This window comes from Panthera onca, chromosome C1, assembly GCF_046562875.1.
Source record: "Panthera onca isolate mPanOnc1 chromosome C1, mPanOnc1 haplotype 2, whole genome shotgun sequence".
Classification (NCBI taxonomy): Eukaryota; Metazoa; Chordata; class Mammalia; order Carnivora; family Felidae; genus Panthera; species Panthera onca.
This window is the reverse complement of record NC_138346.1, coordinates 11,469,913-11,482,773: the sequence shown is the minus strand read 5'-3', so window position 1 is coordinate 11,482,773 and position 12,861 is coordinate 11,469,913. Positions and strand designations below refer to the sequence as shown.

The 12,861-nt window shown below is 40.6% G+C and overlaps 1 protein-coding gene across 2 annotated transcripts in view; it reads right to left on the bottom strand.

The window, feature by feature from the left end:
* Positions 1-5,580: 5,580 nt before the first annotated feature.
* LOC132672199 (thiamine transporter 2-like) overlaps positions 5,581-12,861 on the bottom strand; it is a 41,235-nt gene continuing 33,954 nt past the window's right edge. For both annotated transcript variants that reach the window (XM_060623986.3, XM_060623987.3), the window contains one exon: positions 5,581-6,168. In XM_060623986.3, coding sequence (XP_060479969.1) covers positions 5,995-6,168 — 174 coding nt within the window. In that variant the 3' untranslated portion in view covers positions 5,581-5,994. The remainder of the gene's footprint in view (positions 6,169-12,861) is intronic.

Sequence of the window (12,861 nt, the reverse complement as noted above, 5' to 3'; positions counted from 1 at the left end):
TTCTGTGTTCTTAGTCACTGCATAATCCTGTCTAAATTTCCTAATAAAATAAAAACTAGAAGTCCATCAAAAGTGTTCTTTTTGCCTTTGTTGTGTTTGGGCGCGTGGAATCCTGGTTTGTGCTGAAGATTGCGAGAGAATTTATCTTTGCAGGAAGTCTTAAGAGCCCAACGGTGGCAGCACGTTCAAGGGTGGTCCTAGAAGCCCCTGCCAGGTCTCTGGGGACCAATATCTCCCCTCAGTGAAACTTCTCCCTCCTCACAGACCCCTCACTCCCTTATAGCCCCGTGTGCCGTCTCCCCAGAGGTCCAGTTCCTTTGTGTCGATGTATGGACGGACATACCCCTTTAGTGGCCTATTGAACCCTCCGTGGGCATTCCCATCAGGACTCAAATACAGAATTTCATGGTGGGCCTGAGACCATCTGGGCTTTGCACGGGGTCTCTTTTGTTGACACATTCAATCTTTTCCTTCCCTTCTTTCTGCTGTTTTGTGCATACAGTTTTCTTCTTTCACCTTTTTCAGTACACCGCAACGTTCAATTACAGAAATCTGAAACATGCGTTCGAGCTGTAAATTCTCCTGGTGCCTCTGTCTTCTGAACTACCTCTACCAAAAGTGATACATGAAAAGGAGATCTGATGAAAGGAAGCCCAGTGGAAAGGGGGTTTTCAGTGCTTCTTTGAGTGAGGAAGTCTTTTTTTCCACTGCTTCGATTTCATTTACAACAAGAGGGTAAACTGCTCTTTTCTTTTTTCTTCCCTTCTCCTATTTTCCATTTTCTTTTCTTTTCTTTTCCTTTCTTTGCTTTTCCTTTCTTTTCTCTTCTCTTCTTTCTTTTCTTTTCTTTTCTTTTCTTTTCTTTTCTTTTCTTTTCTTTCTTCTCCTCTCCCCGCCTTGTCCTTTCCTTTCCTTTTTTCTTATTCTGATTATTTTCTACAGCTTTTTCCAGCTGTTATATTAGCAGTAGAGACCATAGGCTGACGAGAATTTGGATCACGGTGATCCAGTGTTTTCACACATTGATGTATCTGTCCAGAAAGGGTAGGGGGGAAGCTATGGCAGATAACATGTTCTAATAAAATAAATGAACCACATAGCTAGGCTCAAAAACAAGCGAACTATTTCTGTGGACCATAGAATGGAAATGCTGACTGCAAGGCTGTATTCATGACCTTGCTGGGGTCAGGGTCTAGAAGTGCGCTGTAGGCATGAGGAGAGTGGGAATATGATCACAGAGATCAGATATTCGATGTAGAGAGGGGATGACAGCAAGGCAAACTTTTGGGATTTTGTGCCAGGGTGGGGCCCCTTTCGTCTTGAAAAAATTCTATGACTCTTTTCCACCTGGGGCTCTGGCCTGTGAACTGGTATCCATCAAAGACATATGGACCTCGTCCCAAGTTCACAAATTGTCTTAAATTATCTGCAGGCTTGAGAACAATCTATGATATCCCACTACACTATGGGATGGGGCTTGGAGGTGGGGCAGGAAAATATTCTAGGAAAACTTCGAGACAGGTAAAAGCCAAGGCAATAATTGGGGTAAGGAGAGAGAAAGCAAAAGAAATGAAAGGGGAAGCAAAACACCTCTCACCTAGAGGAAGCTGGCAAAATTTCAAAACCTCCTTGTAGTAGGAAGTCTCAAACATGGTGCCCAATGATCCCTGCCTCCTGGTGTTCGCACTCTTGTGAAATCATCTGCTCTTCATTATGTGCTGGCTCTAGGTACAGGTGAAGAGAATGCCACAAAAGTGACAGGATATCACATCCTTGATTAGGTTACAACAGTCTGTGACTTCCATCTTCAAGCCAACTCTTGATTTGTTGGCTTGCACTCTCTGATGAAACAAGCTGACATCTTGGAAAGGCCCACATGGCCAGGAACTAAGGGGAGTCTCCAGTCAACAGCCAGCAAAGAGTTGAAGCTCTCAGCTCAGTAGCCACGAGGAGCTGAATCCTGCCAACAATTACATGAACTTGGAAATGCATTATGGCCCAGTCAGCATCCTGCCCCCTTGACATGACCACAGCCTGGTCAACACCTTGACTGGAGCCTATAAGAGACCCTGAAGTAGAGGACCCAGCTACGATGTGCCCAGATTCCTGGGACTCAGAAACTGTGAGATAATAAATGTGGAGTGTTTTAAGCCACAAGGGTTGGGTTAACTTGTTATATAATGCTGAATAACTAACACACATTTGAAAATATCTAATGTTAAGAACGGACAACAAAATAAGCTTGCAACATGAATTCATTTCAGATTAAATTGACTTTGTAGAACTAACAGTGTCTTTTAAATTATATATTTTTGGATCTTTAAGACAATAAGTAAGCGAATGACTTCTATTTAAAAAAAAAGAAGGATTTATAGTGAAAATACAGGTAAAAACAAGAATAGATTGATATCAAAATCTCAAGAATAAAAAGATACGTGAGTTGAAATAAAAAATCAACAAAATAAGACACCCTCAAAGAGAGAATTTGTGAATTGTAAGATAGACATTGGCTGCTCACTCAGTATACAACAGAGAGAAACAGAGTCCCAGAGTAGAAACTGAAGTTGTTTGTCTCGACATGATAACTAATCCGAGAAAAGGGTTTTGAAGACTTTTCCAATGGGAAAAGTCCTGCCTCCTATGCCCAAGGATTTCTTTCTACCACCCTCAAGCTTATTTACCTTGGGTTTAAATTCCAGACACTCCTGGATGGATTAGATTTTAGGCAGCTTTTTACTCTAAAAAACATCGGACTCCAAATTATCATGAAGCAATGGTAGCATTTTCCATTATGACTGCTCTTGAATATTAAGTTGCTTAAAATTCATTAGAACCCTTTCGCTCATGCAGATCAAGTAAGAATTTGGTAAACTGCTCATCTACTTCTTTTCTAGGGATACCAACCAGCCAACACCACAAGTATCCATGAAGTAGACTATTCTGACCACTGCTTTGGCTCCATTGTCCATTATGGTAACCATACCCATCTTGTCTTTAGCAACTCAATGTCTCCATGTGGCTCCTGCCACCCTGGGATCCCATCATCTCCATTGTATTTGAATGTCCCCAGTTCATGGGTAGCAGCTCCCACTGGAATTTCTGACCCATAGAGCAAAGCAGCCACAGAGTTCTAGAACGCTGGGCTGCTCTCACAAATATATTCTCAAAGTTACGGTAAAAGATGTGTCTTCTGGACCTTCCCATGTTGGGTGAACAAATCCGCATGATAAATCCACTCTAATATCATACTTTGCCTAAGCTTTGGAATATCTTCCTCTATAGCACACCAAGGCACTTCTGGCATTTCAACTTCTTTAGGGTGGGCTTCATGTTTCAGCTAACTAACCAAACTGGCAACCCATATCAACAAATTCCGCTTGATCCAACTTTACGTTCCCTCTATCATGATCCTACATCCTTAAGGTCCATTTCCACACATATTATCTAGATTTCTAGGTTTCTATACAAGCTGGGGGAACCATGTGTCTCTTTTGGAGTGTAATGCCTCTCCATACATTTTGTATTTTACCTTTTGGGGCCTGCTGAAACAGCTGCCATTATAAGACCCCTCATTAAGCAGGGGTGGAAGGGCAGCCTCTAAGGGCAAAGACTTGGCAGATCTAGGGGTCAGATGTCCCCAGCTTTATTGAGATCTGACCATATGTCTCCATTCCAGTTTTCAGGATTTCATTTATTCCCAACGAGTGTCCTCACTTTATCAGAAGACAGCCTGCAGGGTTAGGAATTCAATTTATGTTGTAAATCAGCCACTTGCAGAATGAGACTCTGGGTCTGGTTATCAGAAATCTCAGCTCTGTGGCTGCAGATTTGCGTTTATTTCAGGGATGATATTAGAGCTTTCAGGTCATTAATGCAGCACTTTGAGCTGGGAATTTGAAGCCCTGAGGTCATCCTTATTTCTCCCTTATTTTCTCCAGTGAGAATATATATATATATATGTGTGTGTGTGTGTGTGTGTGTGTGTGTACTGCTCCAGGAGCAGCCTGCCAATTCCATTATTCTCTTCAGGTTAAGTAAAACATCCTGAACTGACAAATACACAGCAATCCAGAACCTCACCTCCTATAGGTATTTCAACTGGGCTGAATATTGTCCCGTCCAAAATTGATGCTCATCTGGAACCTATTAATGTGACTTTATTAGGGTCAACCCTAAATCCAACATGATTGGTCTCCTTATACTAAGAGGGGACTTTGGACATAGAGACACAGACACAAAGGGAGAACATCATGTGACACCAGAAGAACAGACTGGAGAGATGTGTCTACAAGTCAAGGGAGGCTAAGAATTGCCAGCAACTGCTAAAATCTAGGAAGAGGCAAGGAAGAACCCTCCCCGAGACCAAGTTTTCAGAGAGCAAGTAGGACCTCACCAACACCTTGATTTCAGACTTCTAGCCTTCATAACTTTGAGAAAATAAGTTCCTGTTGTTTAATGCCTCTCCATTTGTGGTAGTTTGTTATAAGATCATTAGGAAACTAATGTAGTATTTGATTAGGAGGGCCCAATGGTGACACTTGTATGTCTAAAACTACATCATGCCATGACTGTTAGTGGTCTCTTTATGACCGGAAACAGATTCATGGTGGCTTAAAACCTAACTAGATTAGATACCCAGTTCCAGGAAACCCAGAAACAGTTCAGAAAAGTTGGCCTTGTAGATGTGTCCTCAACAACCACTCCTGGTACCAAAATCTGTATCAATCAGGATTCAACCTGAGAAACAGAACCAGTGGAGACATATAGTAAAAAAATGTATTTCAAGGAGTTGGCTTACTTGATTGTCAGGGCTGATGAGGCTAAGTTCAAAACTCATAGGGCAGGCCATCAGGACGCGTGGGCTAGAACTCTCAGGCATGACCCGAAGCTCCTGTCCACAGATGGAACGTCTCCTTCTTCTGGGAAGGCTCAGTTCTTCTCTTAAGGCCTTTCAACTGATTGGATTGGTCCCATCTAGATTATCTAGGATAATCTCCCTTACTGAAAGTCAACTAATTGGGAACTTTGATCACATCTGCAAAATACATCACAGCAATACCTCCTTTAGTGCTTATTAGAATCAATGAGAAACTTGGCCCAGTCAAGTGGACACATAAGACCGTCACAAATTGCAACAAACTCATAAATTAGTTTGAGAAGAACTGAAATCATTACAACATTCAGTCTTTTCATGCAGGGTCATGGTAAAGTTTAAGGAAAAATTTTCCCTTAATTTTTTGGCCTCATTTTGGGGGAATTAAATTATTTTCCCCATTCTAATGTTTTTGGTAGTATACAATATGAATACAATATGGTTATCGCATATTTTATTTTTTTTGAGAGAGAGAGCATGTGCTCCCAGGTGAGTGGGGGAGGGGCAGAGAGAGAGAGAGAGAGAGAGAGAGGGAGAGAGAGCATCCTAAGCAGACCTCGTGCCGTCAGTGGGGAGTCTGATGCGAGGCTCGATATCATGACCCTGAGATCATGACCTGAGCCGAAATCAAGAGTCTGATGCTTAACTGACCAAGTCACCCAGGAGTCCCGGTTATCACGTATTGATCATTTAATATGCATCAGACCTGTGCTAGAAACTTCTTTATTACCTAGATCAAAACAAATCACACTTTTATGAGGTTGGGCACAGAATGCTAATATATATCATTAACTCTGGGATATTTCATGTTTCTGTTTTTGGATGGTCCCACTTGTCTGATTTCCATGTTGTTTTGGGATGGACTTCAAAGTATTCAAATAGTATTTAGGGTCCCAGTTGCTCACCGAGGCCATTAAGATGGCTGGTTTCAACTTGGTCAACTCCAGTTTTTGGTTGTACCCTGCTCATCAGCCCGTAGCTGAGGTTTTGATGTAGTGTTGATGATAATTCTGTCTTTTACGGTGTCTTAATCTAGGACAAAAAATTAAAATGCCATGTAGTTTAGCGCCATATATTTTCCGAACAGTCCGTCTTCTGAGTCCATGATAGGAGAGACCAGGCTAAAACTGCGTCACTGTGTTCATATCAGAAATGGAGTCCTCTGGATCATGTGGTTTCTGGTCAGTAGTAGAATTACATCTTCCCTGTCTGCATTTGGCTGAATAGATTATGTAAATGCTTCTCATGAGGAAAATTCCAGCAATAACAGAGAAATAACTCCCATAGATTAAAAACTGAAAGAAGACAAAAAAAAAAAAAAAAGAGAGAAATCATGAATGATATAAAAATGGATGTTCAACACTACAGGTAGGTAATGATGCTTTACTACTAGCTGTGAGATTTTAAACAGATCATGGATCTTCTCTCTGCCTCAGTTTTCCAAATTGTAAAATTACAATAATACCCATATTTACACATTTGTTGCGAGGATTAGATGAGTTATTACATGTAGGGTGCACAGAAAAGTACCCACATAGTAGAATTCAATCAATGTCAACTGTTTCCGTAGTTCTGAAGTTCTCCATCTATATAGACTCTATATAGACTTCCTTCTCGTTTTTCTTCCTTTTTTTCTATTCACATTTAGTATATGAAATTGGGAGTTCATTTTTTTCTTAGACCGTAACATGCTTGACAGTGTTCCTATCCAAAATATTGAAATGATATTAATAGATATGTAGAATTTTAGAACCCAGATATATTACTAATGAATAATACATTAACCTTGAATCATTTTTTAAAAAATTATTTATTTATTTATTTAGAGAACCAGCAAGAAAGGGGCAGAGAGAGAGGCGGGGGACAGAGGATCCCAAGTGGGCTCTGTGCTGACAGCAGAGAGCCTGATGACGGGCTTAAACTCACAAACCGTGGGATCATAAACTGAGCTGAAGTCGGATGCTCAACCGACTGAGTCACTCAGGTGCCCCGACTTTTGGTCATTTTTAACGACTCTCCTTAGATATATAGATCAAGACGACTTAATTATGCTTTGTCTTTTAAAAAATTTAACTATATTAACTCTTAAAATTTTTGTTTGCATCATATGAATTTTCCCTCCCCACTCCAAACTTTAGATGTCTTTCCATTTTAGATGTGTTTTCTGTAAATAGACCATAGTTGTAAGAATCTAACCTGAAAATATTTTTATTGTCTTTATTTATTCGTTTTTTTGTTTTGTTTTTGTTTTTTTTTTCCTGGTCTGTCTAGCTTGGAATCATTTAACTTTTATTTTTGGAAAATTATAAACATTCACAAAAGTGGACAGAATAGTATACAAATGCCCATAAATCCGTGATCTGGTTTCATCAATTATCAGCTCATAGCCAGTCTTGCTTCCATAGTGCCCCAACCACTTACCTTTTCGTCTCACAGATTAATTTGAATCTAGTATCATATCATGTAATGAATATTTCAGTTTATATCTTTTTAAAAAATGTTTATTTATTTTGAGAGAGAGCAAGAGAGGGCACGCTTGCAAGCTGGGGAAGGACAGAGAGAGAGGATCCCAAGCAGGCTCAGCAATGTCAGAGCCGAGCCCCAGGGTTCCATCTCATGGGATGAGATGAGATCGTGATCTGAGCCAAAATCAAGACTCGGCCGCTTAACTGACTGAGTCACCCAGGGGCCCCTTAGTTTGTATCTTTAAAAATAGGGATGCACGGGGGCACCTTGGTGGCTTAGTCGGTTAAGCGTCTGACTTTGGCTCAGGTCATGATCTCACAGCTCGGGAGTTGGAGCCCCGCGTCGGGCTCTGTGCTGACAGCTCAGACCCTAGGGCCTGCTTCTCTGCCCCTCCCCCACTCACACTCCCGCGCTCTCTCTCTCTCTCTCTCAAAAATAAACATTAAAAAAATAAAAATAAAGATGCACAAAAGCATAACCACAAATCATTATCACACTTAAAAAATTAACAATTAAAAAAAATAATTGTTTTCTTTTTTTTTTTTTTTATTCTCATTTTCTTTTTTTCATTTAAAATTTTAAATTCAGGAATCATAACCTGAGCCGAAATCAAGGGTCGAACACTCAACGGCGGACCCTAACAATTCTTTAGTATTGTCTAGTCAGGGCTCAAATTTCCCTGCTTGTCTCAGAATAGTTTTAGTTTCTGGGTATGAATCAGATTTCAAAGAAGATCCACACATCGTGATTGATTGCTGAATTTCTCAAGACATGATCAGTCTTCATTTTATTTGTTGGAAACCTGTCCTTTCCCAGACTCTGGTGTTTTATGGGTGACATCCCTGGACGTCACTTAATGAGTTCTTCTGCTTCTCCTGTTTCCTGTGTGTTGGCAGTTCAACCCATGAGTTAATTTATTATTTAGCGATAATTAACCTATTTGTATTTTTTACCGCCCTATTTTCCCTATTTCTCACGCTCTTCAATTTTCCCCTCCTTTCTCGAACTCTTTCGTGTGAACATTTTTCCATGTGCTATGCTTTATTTCTCTCTCCTGTATAATAATTGCATAATCAACGTCTGATTCTTTCCTAGTTACACTTGAAATAGCAGCTCTTAAATAAACAAAGCAATGATGTGTTAAGCTGACGCTGGTGGCTGTTGTATGCTTCAGGTACAGGCAGTAAGGGGGAGAACTGTCTGCAGAGAACTTCAAAACTGTAGCAAAACCGATTAAAAGTCTGTTGCGTGTCGTTATCGTCACGCTGCGGCAATTTGAACAATGCAGGTGATGAAACCCACCTCCCCACCAGAGGGACTTACACCCTGCTCCCCGCTTGGTGTTGCCCCCGGCAGTGGCCCATCGGTAATTCCTGCCCTCCTCTGCAACAGTACAAAATCTTTCGTTCTGAACATCCTTCTGCTGACAGATATCACTGTTGTTGAGTACTTTGGACATCTTTTAAAGAAACTCCTCAAGATGTAAAATGTAACTTTTAAATGCTTCGTGTTTTGATTTACTCACACCTTTCTTTCTTTCTTTCTTTCTTTCTTTCTTTCTTTCTTCTTTCTTTTCTTTCTTTCTCTTTCTTTCTTTCTTTCTTTCTTCTTCTTTGCTTTTCTTTCTTTCTTTCTTTCTTTCTTCTTTTCTTTCTTTCTTTCTTTCTTCTTTCATTCTTCTTTCTTTGCTTCTTTCTTTCTTCTTTCTTTCTTCTCTTTCTTTCTTCTTTCTTTGCTTCTTTATTTCTTTCTTTGTTTCTTTGCTTCTTTCTTTCTTTCTTTCTTTCTTTCACATTCCTTCTTTTGGGAAATACCTTCCTCTTGGGATAATTTTCTTTCTTCCTCAGGTGCATCTTTGAGAAATTGCTTTTGTAAAGGTTTGTTGGTGATAACACACTCATCCCATTTCCGTTTGTTTGCAAATGTCTTCACTGTGCTCTCGTTTCTATTTATTTATTTATTATTTTTTAACATGCCCTCAGTTTTATTTATTTATCTTTTAATGTTTATTTAGTTTGAGGGAGAGACAGAAGGAGAGCTCAGTGAGTGGGGGAGGGTGAGAGAGAGAGACAGAGAGACAGAGAGACAGAGGGAGAGAATCCCAAGCAGGTTCTGTGCTGTCAGTACACAGCCTGACGTGGGGCTGGGTCTCATGAACCGTGAGATCACGACCTGAGCCAAAACCAAGAATCCAAACGCTTAACTGACTGAGCCACCCAGATGCTCCTTGCTCTCCTATTTATTTATTTATTTGTTTTTTCAATTTTTTTCTAATGTTTATTTATTTTTGAGACGGAGACAGAGAGCGAGTGGGGGAGGGGCAGAGAGAGAGAGGGAGACACAGAATCCAAAGCAGGTTCCGGGCTCTGAGCTGTCCGCACAGAGCCCGTTGCGGGGCTCGAACCCACGAACCGTGAGATCATGACCTGAGCCAAAGTCAGACACTCAACCGACTGAGCCACCCAGGCGCCCTCCTTGCTCTCTTTTCTAAAATGTGGTTTCTCTTTGTCTATAATTCCAGGCTGGCAGTTTTTGTCTCCGACACTTGAAGTCATTGATTTTCTGACTTCCGCGTGAGCTACTGAAAAGTCCGTTGTCTATTATAATTTCTCTATAGCTGATGTTCTGTTTCTCTATTTTTAAGATTTCTTTTTCTTTGATTTTCTGCATTTAACCCAGTGTGTTTAGATATGAATTTTCTTTTACTTACTCTTTTTGAGATTTTTGGGGGCTTCTTAATTCTAAGAATACACGCTTTTGATTACTAGTGGAAAATTCTCAGTGTATATTTATCTGCCTCTCTGCTACCTTAGAATTTTTTTTAATGTTTATTTATTTTTGAGAGAGAGAGACAGAGAGTGAGAGAGAGAGACAGAGAGAGAGAGAGCATGAGCAGGGGGAGGGGCAGAGAGAGAGGGAGACACAGAATCTGAAGCAGGTTCCAGGCTCCAGGCTCTCAGCTGTCAGCACAGAGCCCACTTCGGGGCTTGAATCCACAAACCTTTGAGATCAGGACCTGAGCCGAAGTCGGATGCTTAACCCACTGAGCCACCCATGTGCCCCTCTATTACCTCTATTATCTCATCAAAGAACTCGAAATAGGTATTTGTTGAACTTTCTCATTTTAATCCCCATGCGTATGAATAATTTCTCCACTTCTCTCACTCTCTGTGCTGCATTCTTGGTGATTTCTTCCCATTCAGTAATTTTTCCTATGTATGTGTCTACGTTGCCCTTAACATGTTTAAGTTCCTAATTCTGATTAGTTCTATTTTTCCCAGATATTCATGATGTATCTTGTTCCATTCTTATGTTATCATTTTCCTCTGTGTACCGACGTGTTAAACATCTTACTTTACATTCTGATGCTAATTCCTCTGTCTCAAATCTCTGTCGGTCTGATTCTTTATTACTTCAGTTGGCTTGCTCATGGTACTTTATATCTATGCATGATTTTGGACTTTTATATCTGCGGCAGGTTTTTTGATTTCTGCATGGAAGGATAGTCTTCCAGACAGCATTTATTTGGACACGTATAAGTGCCTGGGGCCATTACCAACCAGGGGCACTTTAAACTAAATACTCAGCTTGAAAAATAATGTTTAGCATGTAGAAATTGGGCCCTGGAATTATGTAAGTGCTGGCTTTTGAAGCAAATCTCTAAAATAAATTCCTCTGGCATCACCCCGGTTCATCTTCTTTGCTGGAGATCCCCCCCACCCCCGCCGTAATTTCATGTTCTATTTCATCACTCACTGACAGTGTAGATTTGGGGTCGCCACTAAAACCAACATTCCAGGTCACTGGGAGAATCAGTCCAGCATATGCTGGAGCACATGACAGACCCGGTGTGCCCTTATCTATCTGGTTTCCTGTTCCTGCTTTGACCTCCGGGGCGTTTTCTTATTTCTTACCAATTCAGCCATTTATTAAAAAATCTTCAATTTATATCCAGGAGTTTTAGGTGTTCTATGGCGTCATGTGTTTTTCCGATAACGAGTCGATGGCTTTAGTGGAACGAGGCCTTTCTTATTTTAATATCTTTAAAAGTACGTAGCTTTTAATGAAAGTCTTTCTTAATTTAATATTTTCACATTTGTTTAAACTTTAAACTTAAACAACCTGGACAGCCACCCTTCTTCTCCTTCTTCAAATGCAATCCCTTAACCCCAATTCCTCTAAGGTACCTGCATTCAGATCATTTTCACTAGAACAGAAGAGTAGGAAAGCAAGACAATGTCTGAAGGTCAGGACCCAAACTCATTGAAAATCCATGTATTTTGTTTGATAATGAAAATCTGGCTTCACCTTCAGCTATTCTTTGGGTTAAGATTCCAAAATAGTTTACAAAGTAGCGAAACCTAAGTCCGACGGAACACGTATCTCACATGTTTGAGGTAATGAGTCTGCACTGAACACGCTCATCTGAGCTATCGAGACCGGCAAATATTCCATGATTTCAACACATCTGAAAAATTTCAGGTTTGATGTATGGGAGGCTGCCCAATACCTGAACGAATCCCCATTTCATGCACTTAAAATAATAGCATCGCCGTTCTCCTTTTTGTGAGATAATCTTTCTGTTTAGAGTGCCACTTCCCTTATTAAGCCCTTTGGGGCTAAAACTAAAAATCCATTTTCATGATTCTAATTTTTATTTAATTTAAGGCAGACGAAAGTACCAGTTATCCTAGCCAGATAATCTAATGGAGTGCGTAATCAGGGTCCATCTGGTCCCAGAGTGGCTGAGTGCAGTGGCTTCCTGCCAAGAGAGCTGGCGAGGATCATTTTGCATTTCTCAGTGAGGACAGGGGAGACAGAGCAGGGCGGCAGCTGTGGTTTTTATGACATTGAGGGATCACTTTACATCAATGCCCTTTCCCTTTTCTTTTTCATGTGTACTTCCCCCCCACTTGCTGGTGATAGGGTTCAGGACAATTTACCCTCAAATATGGCACTTTGGCATAGTGAATATTTTTTAACTGAAGGAATTTGAGATATAGCAGGTGCAGGAAGGACTTTCTGACCGTCCCCTGGAGCAGGTCATAAGACCCTAGTGTCTATATTCGGAGGAAAGGAACATCCTTATCTCCAAAGATAAAAGGACACGGAAAGAAATCTGAATGAACAGGCTGTGTGAAGCTTCCCCAGCTTACTATTCTTAGCTCGTAACCTTCTTGTCCTATCGTATTTTTTTTCCCCAACTCTCTACTCTTTATCAAATCTAGCATAAAAACACTCCAGCTTAACTATTTCTTTGTGTTTTCACTTCCTCATGAAGGCTCCTGCGTTACATAAAACTTATAATCAAACACAGTTGCGTACTTTTGTTAATCTTTGTTACAGAGACCCAGCTGACAACCAAGTAGGGTAGGAAGAAACAGTATTTTTCCTCCCTTATGACATCAAGCGTTGCTCTTCATAGCTTAAGCCTCAAGACTATCCAGGGAGAAGGAGGGTAATGAGATTCATGAATGGGAGTTGAATGAATGGCATCTCCCACAATCAACATGAAATTTCTT